Here is a 23,364-nt window from a genome sequence, read left to right on the forward strand (position 1 = left end):
GAAACCCCGATGTAGCCCTCAGGCCAAAAAGTTTGCCCACCCCTGATTTAAGGTATTATTTAAAAATGCCTTTCACTTCTGCTTGCTAACCAGCTCCCTAGTGCTGACATCGCTGCACGTCAAAAATCTACTTTGCTTTCTCCAGTACTGAAGAACACTGCATGCACTATAGCAGTGGTTCTCTAACTTCTGTACTGGTGACCCCTTGCACACAGCAAGCAAGTGCAACCACCCTTATACATGAAAACACTTGTTTATATATTTAACAACATATTTAACATGGATGAAAAACGGGGTTTGGGGTGGAGGCTAACAGCTTGCGACCCCCCATGTAATAACCTTGCGATCCCCTGAGGGCTCCCGACCCCCAGTTTGAGAACCCCTGCGCTATACAAACATTTGTCTTTTGAGTATTTATACCACACACCACCCTGGAATCCAAGCTCCTCTCAGTAAGGTTACTTCACTGTGCATCTATTCTGATCGCCCAGAAACCCGTTACTCGTAACTATGCTATTTAACTTGGGTCACTCGGGTTCTGAAGTGCTGGAGAGGTATGGACCAAGAGGTGACTAACTGCACATGGCAATTTTCCCCTATTTGTAATAATATGTTCTAGAATCAAGTATTATTCCACTGTTCGCAGATACTGAACTGCAACAAGGTACAGCTCAAAACACCAGGCTTAGTAGGAGTTTTTGGAAAGACAACTGGTAAAAGCTGTAGGCTGGAAGCCATCCCAAACATAGTATGGACTTTGGGCCAGATCCTGCTTTCACTTGCAGCAGAATCTGAAGTAGTCAGTGAAGTCATTCCAGTTTGACATGAGATTCTGTGGCCTGCGTTGTGCAGGAGGTCAGACTAGATGATCATAATGGTCCCTTCTGACCTTAAAGTCTATGAGACAATAGAAACTGGCCCTGTAGAAAGTGACATGCCTCTAAAGAAAGCAACACGACCATTACCTTTTATAAACAATGTAGAAAACTATAAATTATAATAAAAGTAAAATAAGAACGGCCCTACTGGGTCAGACCAAAGGTTCATCTAACCTGGTGTCCTGTCTGCTGACAGTGCCAGGTGCCCCAGAGGGAGTGAACAGAACAGGTAATGATCAAGTGATCCGTATAAAAACAGACTGAATAATTTCCTCCCCACTGAAATATTTATTTTAAAACAGATGAATGTCTGGTCGTGGATCATTATGACTAATAGCACATTGTATTCACTGTCATGCATCCTTTGCTTAGTTAATATACCTATTTCAGCAAAATATATTTTTTAAGCTTAAATAGAAATTGTTTAGATGGTCCCGACCCAGAAAGTCAGATCTATAGCTTGCATTTCTTAAAGTTTGGGAGACTTCCATTCGGAGATTCTGGTTTAGTTCTCTCGTTTTAAAAATAACGAAATTCAATTAAATTAAAAACCTTATAGTTTTAAGCCATGCACTTATCCTGGAAAGCAGCATTACTCAGCTGGTCGAAGATACTTTGAAAAAGGCATCTAAAATTTGCAAGCATCCAATATCCCACCCAAAAAGCTTTGTTAAAAGGAGGTTACATTTGCAAGTGTAGACTATGAAATGAAAGAGCTTCGAAGCAAATAGCTCTCTGCACAGCTAGGCAGCACCATCTGCTACCAGAGCAATAGAAAGCTCTCGTAGCAGTAGGGGCAGCATGCCTTTAATGGCCAGCAGGTGGTCACAAGCCGCACATGGAGGCCACACAGGAGCAACTGGCGAGATGAGGAAGGCAAAGGGGGCAGAGCCCTCCCCTTTCTGCACACAGGGTGGTGGGCCAAATAAATGATCTGGCAGGCTTCGTGCGCCCCCCGCCCGGGCTGCCAGTTGCCCATCCCTTATTGTGGTCCAGTGGTCAAGGCCCCATGTGAGTATGCATTGGTTAATCTGGGCCTGGCAACCCACCGGTAGTTTTCAAATAGGCTGTTAAAATGGAGTTTTTGTTTGTGCAAATCCACCCCGAATGCTAATTATTGGGGGCGGGGGCATGTCGCATTAACAGAGATGAACCCAATGGGGGTCACGGCATGACAATGTCTGGGGTAAACACCGCACTAGATAGTGCCCAACTTTTATTGCGTCAGGCAACGGTCCAGGGTCCCATGGAAAAAAATCAAATGTAATCCTGCATCCCTAGGGACATTACTGTCATGCATATGGACCAAGCAGAAGAGTTAAGTTTCGGGGAGCAACGGATTTTGGCATTTCCAAACTTAAGTGTTTCACTTTGGAAGCATAATATTATTTTAACATAGGGATTTTTATATGAAATTTATTTTTTTTTGTTTTTTTCTTTAAAATGAGATTTCTTCCTTTTATTGATATTGAACGGTTTCCTGGACTGCAGCAGAATGCTCATTCTGCATGATCCACTGGAGTAGGGCAGTGCAAAATGGGTATATATTTCATAGTTGCTTTCACGCATCTTGTGGCTCAAGTACTTGCTTAATAAGCAACACAGCTAGCAGCCAGTCAGACCGCTCCCTCCAGCCAAGCTATTTTACAATGGCGATTTATACGGATATAAAAAATTCTCTGATACAGTACACATTAGTTTTACACTAAAGTACTAGATGGATTTACTGTTACCTTTGGGTCTTCTCCTTTATTAGCGGGGGGAATTCTTAGGATCCAGAAGTTCCTGTTCTTCAGCAGGTTCTCCATGTTCTCCAGTTTTCTCTGCAGCAGCCCATACTCCTGGATCAGAGTTCCCAGCACAGCCCACTTACTTTCCAATTGGTTACCAAACTCTACCACTGTTTTCTCGCAGTCCACAAATTTCTTCTCAGCTGCTCCTGATCTCCGCTCCAAATTCAGCAATCGCATAGCATGAGCCTCCACTTTCCTCTCCACAGCTTGAACAGCAGCTACCACAGTCCACAAGGAAATAGCTGCAGTCTGCAGCTGGGTTTCTTTCATAAAACTTACATCTGGGATAAGGGGAGCTTGTACCTCTGTGTCCCATTCCGATGCCTGTTTGCAAGGACAAAAATTAAAGAGAGCTGGGTTCATGTTCCCATCTAGCAAAGAGAAACAAACATAAAAGTAGAACACGTGCTACACGCTGCTCAAACCTTCTTGCGATTAGATCTTTGTTTTTAATAGGGTCAAATTTAGAGTTGTGCAAAACAGTCCCAACAAAACCCCAATGTGATCTAGTGGACTGGTAGTCAGAAGACCTGGGTTCTATTCCCACCTCTGCCACTGATCTGCGCTGTAATACGTGACATGCAATTTCACCTCTCTGTGCCTGCTTCTTGTCTACATGGGAAGCTATTTGGAGCAACGACTGTCTTTTACTATGGGTTTGTAAAGGCTGAGCATACTGAAGTGCTGATCTTGGGTGGGGCCTTTGGGCATTATTGTAATAAAAACCACCACCACCACCCCAACCCATCTGTGCTGGGATTATTACAAAGTGGAAACTCAGATGATGTGCACCACTAAGATTCATAAACCTTGCTAACACACCTGGGACAGTTTGCAATAGGGCCAAGCCAAACTCTGGTTGCTACTGAGATTTGATTTGAGGCTTTGGGTCTGGTTTGAACCTCAAAACAAGATTTGGGATGGGAATTTCATATGGGATAATGTGAGCACTCTGCAATTCTAGTCTGGATGAAATAGTTAAAAGGTCTGTTAACATTTTCAATAGAAGTAATGTTTAGAGGTTTAGAATACATTGGTCTAGGACTTCACCCCCAGCTTACATCAAACAGAGCTGCTACTGATTTTCTAAATTCATTATAGCAATCCTGCTATTTTCTGTCTTTAGAATATTCTGGCCTGACCAATTCTCGTCTGCCAAGCTGCAATACACACTTCATTCAACCCCCTTCTTCAGACTCACTTCTTCCACATGCCCACAAAAAGCAACTCAACCATAGCAATACATTTTATGAAAAAATAAAAACTGAACTGAACCGAACCACCAGAATGCGTGTATATGCAATACCCAAATCCTGCTCTGTGCGGGCAGAACCCTGTGCAGTGCCCCACGGAAATCAACAGGACTGGGGGTGAAAGCAGAAGGCCATCACCCAGGAACACTGTGCGGGATCAGGGCCCGACTGGCTGACCGATAATCATACTGCTGTAAGAGTATTTCTCCTTCGGAGCCCCATAGCCATTCCCTTCTCCTCCTTACGCTCACTAGTCCCGTCTAAACATTAGGTCCCAAGCCCACAACCGAATCCACCCTTGCACCCCAGGGAGCTGCACAGTCTCCACCAGGACCCGGGGGGGGGAGGGGGGCTGCAGCCCCTTGGATTGTGAAGCTCTGACCAGGGCCTGCGATTGACTGTTGCCCAGGGGAGCCCGGAGCACAGCCCGGGACACTCGCTGACTGCCCAGGGCAACAGTCCCGAGTGCGGAGCCCACGGGAACCTCCGGGGCTGCCCGGGAACGGTCTCCCGAGAGCCCCTGTGTTCCCGCGGGCGGTACCTGGCACAACCCGGCTCAGGGTATTTGTGCCCAGCGGGGGGGGGGCGGTCCCTGCAGCTGGGGAAGCACCAAAGCCCCGATCGCTGCTCCCAGCCGGAGCCGCCCCCTCCCCGGGACCCCCCGCCCGGCCCCCGGGGCCCAGGCCGGGCCGGGCGGGGAGAAGCTCCCGGGGCCCGCGGCTCCCCCGCCCGCCGGGCCCTCACCTGGGCAGCGGCCCGCTCGGCCATGGCCCCCCCGGGGAGACGGGCGGGGCTTCTCCAGCGGGCCCGGCCCGGCCCGGCCGAGCTCCGCTCCCGCTCCGGGCTGGGCAGGGTCCCGGCGCCGCCTCGCTAGCGGCCGGGGCTGGGCGGCGCGGCCATGCCGGGAGGCAGAGTGCATGCCGGGAGCCGGCGCCCCCGCCACGCGAACAGCGCCCCCTGCAGGGGACGGGCCGCAGCGCGCGTGTCCCCGGCTCCATCCCGGGCGGCTCTAGGGGTCTGCGGCGGCCCCCACCCCACTGGGCAACACCGGCCCGGCGGCTGCTGGCGCTGTCCCCGCTGCCCCGCGTCCGCCCACGGCTAGGGGCTCCATGCCTGAGCGCCGCTGCGCTCCGCTGCCAGCGCCCCGCCAGCGCCACCCGGGACCGGCCCACGCGAGCACCGGCTGCGCTGGGCCGGCCCGACTGGCGGACTAGCCGCGCTGGGGATCAGTGAGTATCAGCGCCCCGCACCGACCGGCGGAGGGCGGGAGGCCGGTCCCCAGGGTCTCACACACGGGCCCCATCTTCCACGTGGGCGCTGTATAGCCCGGCTCGGGACAGTCCCGCGTGGGCGCGCACCGCTGCCCCCTAGCGGACGGGACCGGAATGGCTCCCCCGCGGCCGCCGGTCTACACAGCCCGCAGGGGCGGGGCCTGGGGCGGAGCGGGGGCGGGGCCTGGGGCGGAGCGGGGGCGGGGCAAGGTGCTGCCCGTAGTTGGTAGCGCGGAGCCGCCCCCGCAGCCAGGCCGCGGCTCCCTCCCTCCCTCCCGGCTGCGCTCGCTCTGCTCCGCCCGGCAGCGGGGCCGGCCCGTGGCGAGGCGGCGCCGGGACCCTGCCCAGCCCGGAGCGGGAGCGGAGCTCGGCCGGGCCGGGCCCGCTGGAGAAGCCCCGCCCGCCTCCCCGGGGGGGCCATGGCCGAGCGGGCCGCTGCCCAGGTGAGGGCCCGGCGGGCGGGGGAGCCGCGGGCCCCGGGAGCTTCTCCCCGCCCCGCCCGGCCTGGGAGCCGGGCCGCGGGGGCGCGGGGCTGCCCGGCCGGGCGGGGGCTGAGCCGGAACTGATCCGGTTTGTGTTGCTCAGCTTGGCTGCACTTGCGAGTTAGTGCTCAGTAGAGCAGCCCCCGGCGCACTAGCTCACCCCCGTCCACACTGGCAAGGCACGTAGCGCCGTCTGACTCCGTGGCTGCAGCGCTGCTGGTCTCCACCTCGGCCAGAGGAATAAGGTTTGCTGTGCTGCGGCTACAACGCACCGGGTGTCAGTGTGGACGAGGTGTTGGGTTACTGTGCTCTGATCAGCCTCTGGAAATGCCCCATAATCCCCTCCAGTCAAGTGGCCACTCTTGTCGTTGTTGTGAACTCCTGTAGGAATGTGGAAATGCCCTTTCAGAGCTCCAGCTGGCATGCAAGGCATTAGGGTGAAATGCTAGGGGGTGGGGGAGGTCTGCTGGTGTCTGAACTTACAAGCCAGCATGCTGACATGCTCTCAGCCCCCCAAAACCCACTCTCTCTCCCCGCACATACACACAACACACTCCCTGTCACACTCCACTCCATCCCCCCATTTGAAAAGCACATTGCAGTCACTTGCATTCTGGGATAGCTGCCCATCATGCACTGCTGCAAGTGCCGCAAATGTGGCCATGCCAGTGCGCTGTCAGCTGTCATCGGGGACAGACTGCAGCGCTTTCCCTATGGTGCTCTCCGAAGGCTGGTTTGACTCACAGCACTCTGTCTGCAAGTGTAGCCAGGCCCTCAGACTCTGGGGCCATCTCCAGCTTGTGCGGGGCCATTTGCTGATGGTCTGGGGAGCAGGGACCAGGGCTTTGCTGCTCCCGCAGCTGCAGGGACCGCCCCCCCCCCCCCGCTGCACTCTCACAGGCTCCTGATGTGGAGCACGTTTTAACAGCACCATGGCTTTATGAACCCCCCGTGCCACCCAAACAATCTCACTAGTGAGTGTGCAGCACTCAGCTGGCAAGCAGCCTTGGGCTCTCCCATCTCCTTTCCCTGCACGTTTCGCCTGGTGCTGCATCTTTTTTGCCTTGCACCATCATACTCCAGGGATCTGCTCAAAACCACAGCTGCATGTTCAAAGGACAAAAATAAGTGGTTCATGCTTTTTGCTCCTGTCAGCTTGCTGGATTCTGTTTCTTGTGTGGCAGCAACAGACTTGTTTACGTTTCATTCATTCACACCTGTGAAAACCTGCTGAAGGCAGTGGGGGTTATAGGTGTGTCAAAGAGGGCATAATTTAAAGCCAAACTAGCCATAAGGGTAAAAGTTGCTTTGCTGAACACTTATTAGTGGCAGTAGGACATGACTGGGGAAGAAGGTAGCCTGACTCTCAGTTCCATATTATTTTTATTTAAATTACAGTAAAACCCTAGTGCCCTCATTCCACAGACTCTAGGACTAGAAGGGACCTCGAGAGGTCATTGAGTCCAGTCCCCTGCCCTCACGGCAGGTCCAAATACTGTCTAGACCATCCCTGATAGACATTGATCTAACCTACTCTTAAATATCTCCAGAGATGGAGATTCCACAACCTCCCTAGGCAATTTATTCCAGTGTTTAACCACCCTGACCGTTAGGAACTTTTTCCTAATGTCCAACCTAAACCTCCCTTCATAGAATCTCAGGGTTGGAAGGGACCTCAGGAGGTCATCTACTCCAACCCCCAGCTCAAAGCAGGACCAAACCCAACCAAACCCTTGCTGCAGTTTAAGCCCATTGCTTCTTGTTCTATCCTTAGAGGCTAAGGTGAACAAATTTTCTTCCTCCTCCTGATGACACCCTTTTAGATACCTGAAAACGGCTATCATGTCCCCTCTCAGTCTTCTCTTTTCCAAACTAAACAAACCCAATCCTTTCAGCCTTCCTTCCTAGGTCATGTTCTCAAGACCTTTAATCATTCTTGTTGCTCTTCTCTGGACCCTCAGTTGGAGCTGTATTGTGCTAGGGTGCTAGACAAACATTTGACAAGATGGGGAAAGGAGACTGCCAGGTGTATCAGTGTCACATGCCCCACTTTCAATTTCTGTCCTTGCTAACAGACTCCAAAATGGGACCTAGAATCCCAGCACCCGACGCTTTTGCATCCCCCCACCGGCCTCAAACAAACTTCGCTGAGAGAGACGCGACTGCAGAGTGCAGAGATTTCCATGACTGTTGTGGCTGCTGTTCAAGACATGGAAAGGAGGGTTGATTCTCATGCTGCATGTTTGCTGAATCTGGAAGGGAGAACAGGGATGTCCGAGAAGAAACTAATAGACTGTGAGAGGACAATGGTGGAGTTTGGAAACCAGCTGGAGAGTAAGTGGGCCGTGCTGGGAACTCTGATCCAGGAGTACGGGCTGCTGCAGAGGAGGCTGGAGAACATGGAGAACCTGCTGAAGAACAGGAACTTCTGGATCCTGAGGCTCCCCCCAGGGACTAAGGGGGAAGTCCCCAAGGTAACGATAGCCCAGCTAATGATGAAGAGTAGTTACAAACTGCTGAACTGGCCATGAACTGCTGAAGTGGGTTGGTTTTTTCCCCCAGAACTTGGTATATTGGCCCTTTAATTCACCATTAATAAAATGGCTTAGAAGAAGGGAACTGATCTGGCTGCTTGTGATGTGCTAGTTCACAATTAAATATGTTTAGTACTTTATTTCAAAGGAAACAAAAGTGAGGGAAGTCTTTTTAAATGGAAGGTAAAAGGAAGCAAGCCTCAGAATGTGATCACAACAGAAGGCGCTGAATGTGTGACATTTGTGATTCCAGGTGCCAGTAACATTTGATGACATCTCAGTCTATTTCAATGAGCAAGAGTGGGGGAATTTAGACGAATGGCAGAAGGAACTTTACAAGAATGTGATGAAAAGCAACTATGAGACGTTGATGTCACTGGGTAAAGATCAGTTTTGCTCTTTTGCTCTGGTCCTTTGATTTCTGGTGATTGGCCCTTCTGGTTAGTGGAAACTTGGTGATATTGTCTCAATTCCCTTTGCTGTCTGCATGACATGTGGCATTCCAATCCATTCAGTTTTTAACACTGTAGAGTTTAAAACGCCAGCTCTGCAGTGTGGAATGTGCACATGCTGCATTTATCTCCGTGTTTATGCATTCAAATAACTGTTTTATTTGGAAATCATAACTTTGATTGTTGCTGACTTGTATATTTACAATCTCAATTTTAGATAACACTTGTTTAATAAGCATTGTGCTTTTTCTTGGCTTGACCTTGACCTCTTATGGGACCTGGACTTTGTGCAGATTTACAAGGTGCATGGATACTGAAGTGGTGGGAACAGTGTGAGGACCTACATAGCTAGCAAGTGGATTAATACTTGTTGAAGGACATAAATCCATACCGTGTAGAGGCCAAGCATAGGAGTTTATTACACACAGCACTGGCGGAGTGTCACCTTGCTTCTTAGGCTCAGAGACCCTGCCAATCAATTGATTACAATGGACTATATAGATTTTCCATGTGACGGGGTAGGCAGTTCCAACACCTGGCAATTTGCTGACCAGGCCTATTTTAGCAAAACAAGATTATCTATTGACCCCAGCTTTCCCTCAGCTGGTCACTATTTGCTAGGCCTCTGGTCTCCTGACCATACTCTGGACTTTGGGTCTAGAAAAGAGCTGGCACAATCCATACACCAGGTTGTCATATAAAATGCACATGGATTTTAACCATTGACTTGTGCTATGCATAAATCTGCCTGTGTGTGGAGATCTCTGGCACCCTTCCAGAAAGCGCACACACACCTCCCTCTGTAACAAATTAATGAGCAGCTGGCAACTGACACAATTGCTTTATAAATCTCTCATATCCCCAAATTGCTGGGACTGGGACCCTGCTACTTCAGCTGTAGAGACACAGTCCTCTACCACTTGAGCTAAGGGAGCGCACCTATGTAGGAGTAATCCCTTATCCGCTGTGTGAGGCCGCCTAGAGGGCCGCATCAGACAGTGTACTGTCTCTGACTCAGTACTTCGTAGCACCTGGCATTTTCCCCTACAATGCCTTCAGTTACACTTTTGCTTCTGTTCTAGCCTCTAGCAGTGGGATGAACTAAAATAACTCAAAATCTTTAATGAAAGTTAATAGAGCACTAGCTGCTACTCCTGAAGGATCCATGGATGGTAGGGTTGTGACATGCTGCCGTGCTGGTAAGAGGCTTGTCTTTCATTCCTGTCCCTAGTCACCTGGCATGGGTCAGGCTTACAAATGGTTAAATATCTCTGCTATATCCTCTGCCTCTTGTGGCCAATACATGCATTACAAGCCTCTGTTGGATGGAATGTAAGTATGGCTGCTGCCATGGAGGAGATAAGATGGAACTGGAGGGGAGGAAGCAGTAGCAGAAGTTGTTTCCTTCCCCCCACTCCTAAATCATTCGGTGGTGGCTGCAGCCCTCAAAAGCTACGCCCATCCCGTAGAATGCCGCAGCGATATACATACCTACTGTGGGAGGACAGACTCATGCCAATCTAGCCTATTACCATATACTGTCCCTTAACATCTTTTTCTACTAACAGACTATGCCGTTTCCAAACCTGACATCCTATCCCGGATTGAACGAGGGGAGGAGCTAAGTGTCGGGGATCAAGGAGATGCAGAGAAGAGAGAATTTCCTACAGACCCCAGCGCAGGTGACTGATATGTCAGAAGAACTCACACACGTAATACAGTAAAATGCTGGAAATCCGGCAAGACTTTTGAACTCTTTTTGTGGAGAGAGATTGATCTCTCCATAGTTGTGGCTGTGACCAGCTTTGCATGATCAGCCTGACTCTTGGCATGTGTCCCACTTTCCCACCTCTAACTATGCCAGAAGGCTTGAAATCATACAACTCTTTACTGACCATGGTAGTTGAGCTTCTTGCAACTGTGCATGTACAATCCTCAAAACCCTTGCAATTAAGCTATATCGTCTTTGCCAAACAAAAGTGGAGGTGATCAAAGGTGTTCCTGCTGTGGACACTGGATACCAAAATACTATATTTGAGGATTACTGTATTTGGCTCCCTTGGTTCCTGATTTAACATGTAACTTAGCTGTGATCTTATGATACTCTTCATAGACTTGTAGATCTAGCTTACATGGAGGGTGCACAGAGTGGCAAGAATATGAGGGCAGAGTAAGGCTGTTTGAGGTACCTTAACTCTCTTTCTGTATGTTCCAAAATCTCTATGGTTTTTAAGTGTAGCTTTCTTTGAATTTCTGGTGTTCATACTAGTTTGTAAAACTGAAACGCCCTATCAATGTTTATTTCCTTATTTGTGCAAATGTAACCCCAATGTAACATTTTGTGTGTGCAAACCATTGGTCTGAATCATTAATGGAGTCATCCTGGTGTAAAACTGGAGTAACACAATGGTGAATCAGGCCCTTGGTCTCTTATGTGTTTTATCCATGTTTTCCTACTCTCTTGACAAACACCATTGAGACCTTTTCTAACTCGAGCTAATCCCTCATGAACTCTTTTCTAAAGCATATGCTGTATGTTGGAAAAACAATGTGAATTTTTGTTCCTGTGAACAGACTCTCCAGTTTGTACACGAGAGGGTTTATTACTTACTAAACAAGAGGAAGAGTTGTGTGTCGGGGGTCAACAGGATTTGGAGGGCAGAAAAGTCCCTGAAGAGCTCTGCACAGGTGAGTTCGAGGAAAGTAACTCAAATGTGGAGTGAAATTGAAAGATTAATAAACTTTGTGAGCTCTTTTATCTTTTTCTACGTGTTCCAAATCTACAGCCAACACTTGGCATGACGTCAATCAGGCTTTCAATCAGTCCTGACTGATTTGAGGCATTTTCTCTTTCCCATCTTCCATCCATTTTCTGAGAGTGCAGAATTGGTGACTGCCTCTTCCCTGTGCAGAAGGTGGTAGATGTAGGAAATAGTTTTCCTCCCTTAACCTTCCTTGCTTGGTGTCTTCAGCCCAGGTGGCCATCAGCAGCTCAGGTGATTACTGTGATTTCTCTCTTTCTAAATAAGACTTTTGGACCAGGGCCTTATTTGATTAGTCTTTTCAGGCAGATGGTGCCACGGAGCATAGAACTGATCCATTAACCTGGGAAAGGAAAGCCAGTTTTGTGCATGTATTTGGATATGTGCATATATATAAAAATTTCACACACAAAAGAACATTTAAGATTGCAAAGTCAAGCGCTCAAAAGTTAAGAAATGCCAGAATTAAGGCTTCCTGTGCAATCTAAATGTGGCCCCCTTGTGCATATGCAATATGATACAATCTTTAATTAAGTGATCACGTACTGGTTTTTTCCTCCAGGAGCCCTGCCTCATTCACTGAACAGGATGGACTGTGCTGTGGGGATGAATCAGGGTTGTGGCTGATCAGAGGCTTATAATTTGGTCAAATGTGGGTGAATTTTCATGGGGGTGGCAATAAGCACATCCCTGACACCTGTGGGACCCTATACCACAAGTCAGGTCCTTGCTCCAAATCAAGGAGATGCAGGAAAACGAAAAGGTTGTAAGAATTATTTTTATCAGGGTAAAACTGTTTTCCCCCAATCTTGTTCTTGGAAATGGCTGAACTCTTTTAGTTGAAACTTGCTATTAAAATTCAGCCTGAGGTAGACACCTGGCATGGAAAACATCAACCCTAGCAGTTAAAATTTTGGCAAAATTTATAAACAACTGAAAACAGGGTCTTAAAATGGGAAGTACTGAGTAACTTTAACAGTAAGTGGCACTATCAGCTCCTCCTATAATATACAGTGCATGAGTATATACACATGTACTGTATAAAAGCAATGATAGTGGGTCCATCTAGCACATCAGTTTTGAACTCCAGCACCCATCTTTTTCTGTTTCTTATAACTTTCTGAAACAGATTCCTTTGTCTTAGATGCTTCTGCCCAGAGCCTAAGTGCTTTGTTTTGGAAATTTTGAGGAAATCTATTTTTGGGGGGGGAGTGCGGGGTATATTTTAATAAAACACAACCAGATTCTCTTATGTTCTAACACAAATTGTTTTTACATTAAAAGCCCAAACTAAACTCCCATCTAAACTAAAGAGCCAAACTCTGACTTGGAGTTCAGGGCAGCTGTGTTCTGGGGAGTATCAAGCCAAACTAATACAGATCAAGAAATGTATATGCTCCATTGGCAACCTCTCTCTTTTTTTGAAAGAAGGAAATTTCTTAAGAAAATTTCATAAATGAGGCACATGAAATTAAGGCTAAAAGCTCAATCGTAGCATTGACTCCTTTTGGTTAAATATAATCCTCATATTATCTGCTAAATAATACATAACGATACAAAGAAACTGGAATTGTAGACCCCCCCCTTATGCTGAGTAAAGTGTATAAGACCTTGGGTATGCAGGTGTGTTTATTTTAATGTCTAATTGAGATTTACAAAGCAAGCCAGGTTTGGGGAGGGGAAAAACCAGTTTTTGCAGCTACTGTTATATTCACGATACTTGTATCTCCATCTTTCTCTCTGAACAGACCATGCAGTTTCCAAGTCTGACACTTTATCCCAGACTGAGGAAGGCAAAGAATTATGCATCAGGGTACTGCTAGAGTCAGAAAATACAGAGATGCCTATAGACCCATGCACCGGTGAGTAATAGATCAGAACAACTCAAATGGTGTAGGTCAAAGCTGGACACCCAGCAATACCTTTGGGAGCTCTTATAACCATGTCTTTCCTGATGCTTTATCAGCACTTTTCTTATCTGCATGACAAATGTGACTTTCCAGCAACCTCAACCAGATGTAATCTGGGATTCCTAACTATTCCAAAATTCTTCATTTTCCTAATTTCTACAGTGAATGCTTTGTAATGTAACTCTTTTCCCAGGAACAGGATTTCAGATTTGTGCAACTGACATTTTATCACGGATTAAACAAGAGGAAAAGCCGAGTGTCTGTGAGCAGCATGATTCAGAGGAAAACGAAATCCATACAGATCCCAGCACAGGTCAGTAAGGGAATAATGCTCCCAGTGGGAAAGCTAAATTAATGCAAAGTTGAATTAATGTAAATGCAGAAAATTCAGGACCTTTTTAGTTGTGTCCCTACAAACCCAATAATTCAGTGTCATCCTCTTGATATATGATGAAGCATCCTCCTAACATGGGTCAATGGATGAGCTATAGTTACTACAAAATAGACACAAGTTTGGTTAAAAACTCAGGAAATGATTGTGTCAAATAGGAAAGCGGTATCAAGTAGAATCCCATATGGTTTAGACCTAGCACTGTGCAGCTTTCAACCTGCCAGGGTCCAAATATAGGACGTAATATTTGGGAAAAGGCCCAAAATGAAGGACACCCAACAATTATTTGCGCAAGAAATTGCTAATAGTGTGGCATTAATTCCCTTAGTGTAAATGACTTTCTGTAACCTGAGCTTTATGTGTGCCTTTATTACTGACGTAAATAATTGTCAACAATAGAAGTGAGGGGACACCAAATTTGTGTGGAACATAAGTAACTGAGACTAAAACGAGTGGTGTCCCAATATGGTACATGTGGAACAGGTGCCATTCAGTCTTCTCATTAACAACCTAGGGGGTGTAGTGGAGCCTTAATGTATTTAATGCATGGATGATACAAAGGTGAGATGGATTAGAAACACTGAGGAGATTATTAAAATATAGTGATCATGAGATACTGGACACCTGCGGAAATCCGTTGAAAAACTAATCTTTAAAGCTGCAGGTCAAGTGATCGACGTGGAGAGGAATAATTCCTTATAGAATGTGGGAACGTGCCCACAGGGTGGCAGTACGCTAGTGCAGTAGCAAAAATGTCACCTACTCTGTTGGGCTGTATTAAGAGGAGTATCAAGTATATAATCGGGCCTAGCCCTGCAATGAACTCTCAGCATGGATACACTATGGGCAAGAGCCCAGAGCTCTGGGTGTGCGCATGGGGTTGCCCTATACAAAGTTTGTTGTGGGATCAGAGCTCTCAGTGAGGCTAATGTTCTGCTATGCTCAGCACTGGTTAGGCCTCAATTGGATAAGCTTTCAGGTTAATGGTGTTGCTTATTCAGGAATTTAGTCAGTACATAATCAGTTCACCCTACAGGCCTGATGTTCAGAGGTGCTGAGCATCCACAGATTGTTGTCTGATTTTATTTGGAGGTGTGGGTACTCAGTGTCCCTGAAAATCAGGCCCCCAAACTTTCGTGTATTTACTGATCCAGTGCTAAGACTAAACTCTTCGAAGCTGGGCACAGGTCTTGCCATAGGTTGGTAAAGTGCTGATCAAATCTATGACTCTGCATAAGTGATTTTTAATACAGCTGGTTGCAGAGACTTTCACAAATGTTTTCTATTTTTTAATTTCAGTGGAAACTTTCCAGGCTGTTCTACTTAGTAATAAAGCCTATATTTTTATTTAACTCGCTTATCTGTTCTTCAGGAACAATATAGCCACAAACATTTTTCTGGTTAAGACCTTTGGTTGGTTGCAATCAGAAGAGGTTTCCTTATTCATGTTACCTTCCTGTGATTGTATGTTTATTTCAGTGAAAGATGGAAGCACAAACAAGGCTATGCTCCCTGGAAAACCTCTTGAAAGCATTGTGTACAAGTCTAGATTATATGGAAAACTTGGAGAAGAGTGTTTGCAGAATCCCAAACAGAGAGTGACATGGAAGAGTCTGCACGATTCAAAAATGCAGCTGGCAAATGCTACTGGGAACAGTTTGGGGGTTTCATTTCTCTGTGACAAAAATGTATTAATCCATCAGGAAGTACCCTACCCAGAAGAGAGACTGTATACAAGTACTGAATGTGAGAGAAACTATACTCAAAAGGTGTATCTTCAGAATCATCAACAAGCCCACACAGGAGAGAGACTGTTTGCATGCACTGAGTGTGGGAAAAGCTTCCAGCTGAAGGTAAGTTTGACAAAACACCAAAGGAGCCATGGAAAAGAGAAACCCTATGAATGCAGCCAATGTGAGAAGAGCTTCATTTGCCACTCATGGCTCCTTAGGCACCAAATGATTCACAGTGGAGAGAGGCCATATAAATGTACCAAATGTGATAAAAGCTACAGCAGAAAGGATTATCTTCTAAATCACCAACGCCGGCATTTAGGGGAGAAACTATTCCAGTGTAATGTGTGTGGCAAAACCTTTGTGCTGAAAAGAAGCTTAGTTAAGCATCAAAAAAGTCACATGAAAGAGACCCAATCCACTTAGCCAGTTGAGTCTTCTTAGACACCAGATGATTCACACAGAGACGCTGGAACAATCACTAGGTGAGGGGGAAAAACTGAATAGGAAATCTGTGAGCCTCAGTAATAATCCTGTCACCAGTAACTCCATCTGAAGGCTTCACCAGGACCTGGATACACAGAGAGACCAGCTTGATGTAAAAGGAGAGGATGCATTAATGTCTTTTCACAAGTTACTATGTGAGACAGAGCTAACTGAAAATAGGTCAGAAAATGTATGTTAGTGTGACTCACAACAGGAAAAAGGGATTGTTGGCTCTTTACTGAGAGGAGGGACTCCTACCATTTGAAATTTAGAACCCATTTCTGAACTCCTCTTCAGAGAAGCAGCAGATACTTAGGAATGGAGTTTGGGAGGTGAAATGCCCCCGAAGCTCCCATTTAAGTCAAAGGTAGCTCTCGGTATTCAGTACCTCTATAAATCAAACTTTTAGCCCATTGAAGCCAGGCAAATGGAGATATCTTAAGATTACCTGGCTGAGACACCTTATGAGTTGGAAACTGACTAGAAAAGGCTTACAATGTAGATTTTCTTTTTGGACAGCCTGAGTTTTCCACCTTCCAAATGCAATGTTCCATATTACAGACTGTTGTATGTATGGTTTGATGTGTGCATTACTGGACACTGAAGATTTGTATATGATGATATTTGTCCTGGTTTTGAGAACACTTTTAGTTTTCACCACATTTGTGTTTTGAAGGAAATATTATGGGGAATAAAGCGAATAAGCATTTGTCGTGCTGCAGCAGCTATAGGTCATTGCTATTGCTACCTTTCACTGGAAGGACAAAAAATGTACCTGAGACAGGAACCAGCCCTGTTCAGTACCACCAGGTTCTTGATATAATAAAAGAATTTCTCTAATCTCACTTTTGATGGCACTGTGGCCCCCCCGGGGGAAAAAACTTTAGGGGCAGCAGGGCTGGGTAGTTAAGTTGAGCAAAATGCCATGAAAGTCAATAAATAATACAAGTGAGCTCCTCAGCTGGTATAACTTGTCCTAGCTCCTTTGCTGTCAGTGAAGATGTTAAAAGTTACAGCAGCTAAGGATCTGGCTTTGTATTTATAAACTCTTGCTGAAGTTCATGTGGGAATTTCTTTAGGGTTTGTTTTTTTTTAAAGTTGTCAAAAATCCTCTGGCTCAAGCTTGCCAGGATTGTTTCTAGCACCCTCTGATGCCTCTTCTGGGGGACTGAGCTATGTTATAGAAAAGATGAGGGGAGGGAAACAAACCAGCAGGGCAAAACCTAATTCTGGCAGTAACCCCCTTGTAAGCTCCATCCAGATGGCACTCCTTCACAATTTGTTTTGGTACAATCCATTGAGTTACTGGTGGGGAAAAATACAAACAAAAAAAAATTAAAAAAGCATATTCTTCACAGTCATGTCTTCAGCCTATCGACCACCCCAAGTCTCATATTACAGTCTCACAGGGTGGAATTCAGTTTGTGAAGTCAGTGGAGGTTGTGAGGGCATTCTGCCCTTCACGGGGTGGGGTCCCAAATGTAAATCAAAAATGTTCTGCTTGAGGTGCAGCATTACATCAAATGATTATGGCTTAGAATCAGAGTTCGGCCCACCAACTGCACTTAAAGTGAAGGGAGTCTCAGCTGGAGCATTCGGAAGACGGCCGTGGAACAACATAACTGTGTGCTAAACCCAAAACAGAGGCGCAAGGTATTCTTTATAGTGTATTCTTTGTGGGTGAAGGAAATGCATTCTGCTTAAATTACAGAAGATAAAAAATTGGTATAGGCAAATATATTCAGCAAAAAAATCATTTCATGGTCTTGGTAAAGTCTTTATGGGTAATTGTTACTTTTCTGTTAATATGGACCTTTCACTCAATCTGACTAGAATCTATTTTTCTCTCACCCCATTAATTAGCTGATGAGCTGTTGTGATTGTTTACTAGAGGTGTAATTCTACCATTCTTATCCTTGTGAATGGATTATCTTGTATGTTATATTGCCATGGATAACATTTTGTTCTTAAAGTGACACTGTTGGGGGTAGTTATTTGCCACAGAACATGTTGTATTTCCTACCCTCAGTTAAAGGAATAGATACTGTAACCAATCACTGGAGCTGTCTAGATACATTTGGGCCTTACCTCCAGCCCTAGCGTGCATGAGTTCTGTTGACCTTAGTAGGGCTACTCCCATGAGTAAGAGCTGCACGACAGGGCTTTCTATGTGTGTTCTCCAATAGTGATATTTTATGAAATACAAATACTGGTAAATACAGTACATCAATCTTACGAACAAGCAGCTATACCAACTATTTTCCATAATTCGGGGCAGAGGTGGGGTAGGGGAAAAAATAAATAAATCACACAATGGACGTGATGTTGAAGAACAAATCAACATCCATTCAAATTCTGATGCCTCCAGTGGCAATTACCTTGCAGTGGTTTGAAGGACAGGAAGAAAACGCCATACTGCAATGGCTAATTGAGATACTCAATTTTATGAATTATTCAATCCCCACTTAATTTAAAAATAAAGGTTCTACTGTATAGTTTAAATATAATGCAATAGTTTAATTACTTTTTAGAAAGGGAGATTTAAAATTGAAATTTCCCATTTAAACAAGCAGTGTACAAAAGGTCTATATGCCACTTAAGCCTATCAGTCTCCTAAGCAGTGCATAGTAGTGGATCTTTGCACGAGTTAACTTCAACCTTAATGAAAACCTTCCCACCAAGGCTTTATCTGCATGAATGATGTGTCTGTCTCTCTCGTGGCGATTGGGATACTGGATCCTACTCATAATGTTTTATACTCATGGTCTATTTTGGATACTATGATGTAATTATTACAAAAATTATGAACAGTAGAAGCTGTTCATTTACTTAATAAATAGAACTCATCTATTAGTAGGAAGATTGTGTTTATCAAAATAAGCTGACCCCTCTTTTTAAAAAACCCCTACAAAACAGAAAAATATACATGTTAGCAGTGACAGGCCAAGGTGAGGAGACATCTTTGAAGCCAAGATTCCAGCGCTGCCACTCAAACCATCTGTAGTTTGCTGGTGAGAAGTCTAGGTCTGAGGAACCAGAGGATACTTTATCAGTTCAGCACTGCTGTTAGAGGATGTGACGGCGTTGGGACTCACCCCTGCGGCGCCTCCCACTGGTCGCTCCAGGAATTAGCTCAGTCCATGGGGAGTGCCCTCTCCTGGTGGTGTCCTGTCCATCTCTCACCCTCCATTGGCGCCTGGACCCACATTGCTCCCTTCTGCTCACGGCATCCCCTTCAGGACACTGCTCTCCAGCAGTGACCCCTGGTCTGTTCTCACCCCCTTCCAGGGGGTGGGGAGGGTGTTAATAGCAGTCCTCCACCAGCCATAGTGGCCATCCAGACCCCAAAGTCTAACCCCTTCCATCAGGAGTATGGTTTAGTCCAATATTGCCACTTCCCATGGCTAGGTGCAATATAAGGGGGAAGCGGGAGACCCAGGCCCACCTGCTACTCTGGGTCCCAACCCAGGGACCTTCTAGTGGCAGCCTCCCTGCCCCCTTTCTCTCCTGTCGCTTGCTGTCCACTCTCCCTGGATCACTTCTCTGACCCTTTAAGCCCTTCCCTCAGGGCCTGGCAGGTAGCGGGCTGGAGTTCCCTTTGGTTCCCCCAAGCCTGCCCAACACTACGCCATCCCTAGTTCTGGTCTCCTAGCTCAGGACACAGACCTTCCCTGTTGGAGGTCTGGTTGAGACTACCTGCTCCTCTCCTAGGCAGCCTTTATATAGGGCTGAGCCTGGCCCTGATTGGCCGCCTCTTGCTCAGCCCTCATTGGCTCTCCCACAGGCCTTCCCTGATTGGCTGCCTCTTGGTGCAGCTGCTCTGGCCTGCCCTAGCCCAATCTCTCCTGGGGGTGGGGCAGCCACCCCAGCACAGAGGGAAACAAGTTATTTGAGCCCAAAGAGGCATTCATTTGGGATTAGGACTGAGGGAGGAGAGAGACTTCTGTTCTTTATGTTGGGATTAGGACTGAGGGAGGAGAGATACTTCTGTTCTTTAGTAAGAGAGAGTAGTTGAGAGAGTGGTAATATGGTGGGAGAGATGTGGCCAGACAGAGTTGAGGGAGAGGGTGGGTTAGGTTTACCTGCCAGCCATCTAGCCATACCTTGTACCTCGTATTCATATTTCCTTGGGGTTGGCAGTGTGTCCTCTCACAGGACCAACCTTAGAGAAAATGGCACCCTAGGCACACTTGAATTTTTGTGCCCTTTGAGTTTAAGTATGTAGTGATATTAACAAAAGTTTTGGAAATAAAGCAGTAATCTCAAAAGTTTTTATAATTTACTAAAAAATACAAGACAATTCAGTTTTATTCAAATAAATTATGTAAAAAAATTACATAGCTAAATGACAAACGCTAAACTAAATAAAAAAACCCAAAAACCTTTGTTTACCAAGACTCAGAAGGCAACTCTGTGTGCCTTTGCTGCCGCAAATTCTATATTGCTTATGGCAGGTCTATATTTTGAGCCACAGCATTCTCAATATACAGGATGGCCAGTGAAGATTGTCTGTCATCTCCCATGGTTGATCACAAATATGTTTTTTATGAACTTCATCTTCAAGAAGCTCCAGTCGTGGCTCGCCACTATTACAGGTATGGTTAACAGGATCCTAAGTGCTATCCATGTGTTTGGGAAGTTGTCATTAAGTTCATTGTTGTAAATAAATTTCTTGAGGAGCACTACAGTCCATTGGAAGCAGACTTTGGAGATAGCCAAGTTCTTTGCAGAGCTCACTGCCGTTAATGTCAGAGCTCTCTCCATATGTCAGTGCACTATGAAGGTTGTTGCAGTGCTTCATCAAAGTTTCTTTGTCAGGGAGTCGCGTTATGTTATATAGAAAGCCCCAAAGGTTCACATGTTGATTCATTTGCTCAAACCATTCTTCCAGAGACATCAGTGTCTAAAGGCCAGTTGAAAAAATCTATTTTAAACTTGACTTCTGGATTGTAAACTGTTTCATCTTCACATTCATAGCTGTATTGATGCTTTTTACGACGAACACGTGGGGCTGGTTTAAACTCTATATCAACACCAAGATTTTCAGCTATTTCCGTAGCTGTTGTCAGAGCTCCTTCGTACCTGACTTCCCTGTAGTTTACAATATAATCACAGTAAGCATTTACCAAGTTTATGGCTGCAACAATGTTGAAGCTTTTCATGCTTTTCATGTTTTTGTTCACATGGACTTGGAAAAGGATATCGTACCACACCACAATGGAGACAAGAAACTTGAATTCAGTTAGTTCACATGCCAGGGTGAGTACTTCATGAGGGACACCACCATCTGCTTGCTCTAATTCAGCCAATGCGATGAGGGCATCGTGGATTTCAGCTGTTTGGTATCCAACAGCTTTAACACTGTCAGTTCTGCACTCCCAGTGTGTTTCAAATATTGGCTTCATAGTGATATTGACATGATCTGTGAGAATCTTCCAATGATGAACAGAGGTAGAGAATTAGAAGGTAGCTCCTTTGCAGAATGCCAAAGAGGGAGATGGACTCTGGTGAAGATATTGCAGCATTCCCCACCACAAGACTAAGTGAGTGTGGCATCCACATGGAACAAAAAATGCTCTTGGGTTTTGATTAAGGATTCTTGCCTGTACACCCTTGTTTTTCCCCTTCATGTTTGCACCATTGTCATAACCGTGGCCCTGGCAGTCTTGGATATTTGTTGCATTCCTTCAGAGTAGTAAGTATAGTATCAGTTAGTGCTTCCCCTGTGGACTCATCCACCGTTTTAAAACCAATAAAGGAACCTAACAGTGAAAGACATCTTTTCATGGCAGCTCTCATCTGGAGTGCAATCCAATATAACAGAGTAGAATTTAGCACTTTTAAGAATATCTTGCAGCACTTTCTTCACCAATAATTCAATTATCTCATTCTTGATTGTTTTTCCAGAGTAGTAATCCATCACCTCCCAGGAAAGTATATGTCGCAAATGTTCCTTCATTACTTCATCATACTTTCCTAGTAACTCCACCAAACCTAGGAAGTTCGTGAAGAGCCTGTCAGATAAACCTTGGAAAGCCATGTTATTTTTAGAAAGATAAAGTGTTATTGTCATGAGCCTCTTTACAATGTTTTCCCAGTGTTTTGTCTCTTGTTCATGCAATTATCCAGTTTTAGCCTTTGCTCTGCTTTGACCCTCATTTGGTAGGAACTGAAATGACTAGGTGACTTTTCATGATGCATGAGAAGCTGAGACATGTTCTTCAATCATTCGACCCCTCGAATGCTAGGGATGATTTTTGGATTCAAGTCAAAGAGCTTGCAGCAAAAACAGAAAACCTTTTCAGTGGAATTCGAGTAAAGCAGCCAGCGCCGCTTCAAAACTTCGCTGTTTTCAAGCTTTCTGTATAAAAACATCATAGAAAAATGGCGATTCTGCTCATCCAGAAAAAAATCCATGTCTTTTACTTTTAGTGGACCATTGATCACTAGCAGATCTTGAATTTTGGATGTTGTATTGGACCATAAATGGTATTGCCAATGGTTATAATGGGAATAATTTAATCTCTGTCACTAGTGGCATTGTCATTATTCTGGTTTGGATAAAGAATTTCTGTTTTGTTTGGATCTTTGTTTTTCTTGTGATAATTCTTGAATGTTGAATTGTGGATCATCTATACATTTTTCATCTGATGTCTCTGCTGTGACCGTCTTGCTGCTACTACTGCACGGGTTGTTAACATATTTTAAGTGTTTTTTCATCGTGGCTACATCTTTCTTCATTGCAGTCATTACATGAGCTTTTTGTTTCCTTTTCTGTGTCCCTGACATCATCATCTTAGGTACTTGCGACGTGTCCTTCCACATTTCATGAAATAAAAAAAAATACATCTTTCACCACTTTTAAAGATGTCCACCCTCTCTGTGCTACAATCAAATGAATGGTGCCTTCAGCTAAACAAATTGACAACTGAACAGCTTGGAGACTTACAGGTATATTTTCAAACAGGGAGAGGAGGTACCACCAGGAAGAAAAAATGTGGGTTTGACACAAGGGAAAGTTGCTAGGAGCTGGATATGATTCTGTGAAGTTGCACTCCATAATGTTTTATAAAAATGTTTTTAAGTGTGAGTATGATGTAACTGGAATGTGCTTTATGCAAAAGGTCTTTTGTAAGGTATCATTACAAAGCTTATAATCTACTGAATGTGTTCATCCTATTTGTATGTATGTTTCATTCTTGTATCTAAAACTAGAAATATGAAGTATTACTCTGAAGTACTATTGTAATTATGCAAAGTGTAGGCCATTAATGGTTGCTTGGAATCTTGATGGCTCCCATTAACTAGAACACTTGTCTGTAGATGGCTCTGTTTACCTGCAAGTCTCCACTGCCTATGTAGGGGCCATTCCTGAAAGAATGGAGGGGGTCTCACAGGACATGTGAACATGTCACATGA

The 23,364-nt window shown here is 45.5% G+C and overlaps 2 protein-coding genes across 5 annotated transcripts in view; one reads left to right on the forward strand and one right to left on the reverse strand.

Moving 5' to 3' along the window:
* The window catches only part of LOC123363131 (zinc finger protein 436-like), a 30,280-nt gene extending 24,997 nt beyond the window's left edge, over nt 1-5,283 (reverse strand). For 2 of the 4 annotated variants that reach the window (XM_045003971.1, XM_045003970.1), the window contains exons 1-2: nt 4,669-4,809; nt 2,612-2,995 (exon numbers count right to left, since the gene is read on the reverse strand). In XM_045003971.1, coding sequence (XP_044859906.1) covers nt 2,612-2,995; nt 4,669-4,692 — 408 coding nt within the window. In that variant the 5' untranslated portion in view covers nt 4,693-4,809. Of the gene's footprint in view, nt 1-2,611; nt 2,996-4,668; nt 4,810-5,178 lie in introns of those variants that run through there. The other 2 variants (XM_045003972.1, XM_045003973.1) reach the window with 2 other exon arrangements.
* A 158-nt stretch (nt 5,284-5,441) lies between these two features.
* LOC123363148 (zinc finger protein 282-like) lies at nt 5,442-18,715 on the forward strand. Its single transcript, XM_045004018.1, has 8 exons — nt 5,442-5,638; nt 7,753-8,151; nt 8,465-8,591; nt 10,232-10,345; nt 11,238-11,351; nt 13,174-13,287; nt 13,529-13,648; nt 15,206-18,715. Exons 1-8 carry the CDS (start codon nt 5,615-5,617, stop codon nt 15,883-15,885), a joined length of 1,692 nt encoding a protein of 563 aa, XP_044859953.1. The 5' UTR covers nt 5,442-5,614; the 3' UTR covers nt 15,886-18,715.
* Nucleotides 18,716-23,364: the final 4,649 nt, after the last annotated feature.

The sequence above is a fragment of the Mauremys mutica genome, chromosome 2 (genome assembly GCF_020497125.1).
Source record: "Mauremys mutica isolate MM-2020 ecotype Southern chromosome 2, ASM2049712v1, whole genome shotgun sequence".
Lineage (NCBI taxonomy): Eukaryota > Metazoa > Chordata > Testudines > Geoemydidae > Mauremys > Mauremys mutica.

Bases quoted from the DNA above. Each gene is read 5' to 3' on its own strand.
- LOC123363148 (XM_045004018.1), top strand. From the start codon at position 5,615: ATGGCCGAGCGGGCCGCTGCCCAG. The intron at 8,152-8,464 runs GTAACGATAGCC...TTGTGATTCCAG, and splicing joins CTAAGGGGGAAGTCCCCAAG to GTGCCAGTAACATTTGATGA. The intron at 13,649-15,205 runs GTCAGTAAGGGA...TGTTTATTTCAG, and splicing joins CCATACAGATCCCAGCACAG to TGAAAGATGGAAGCACAAAC.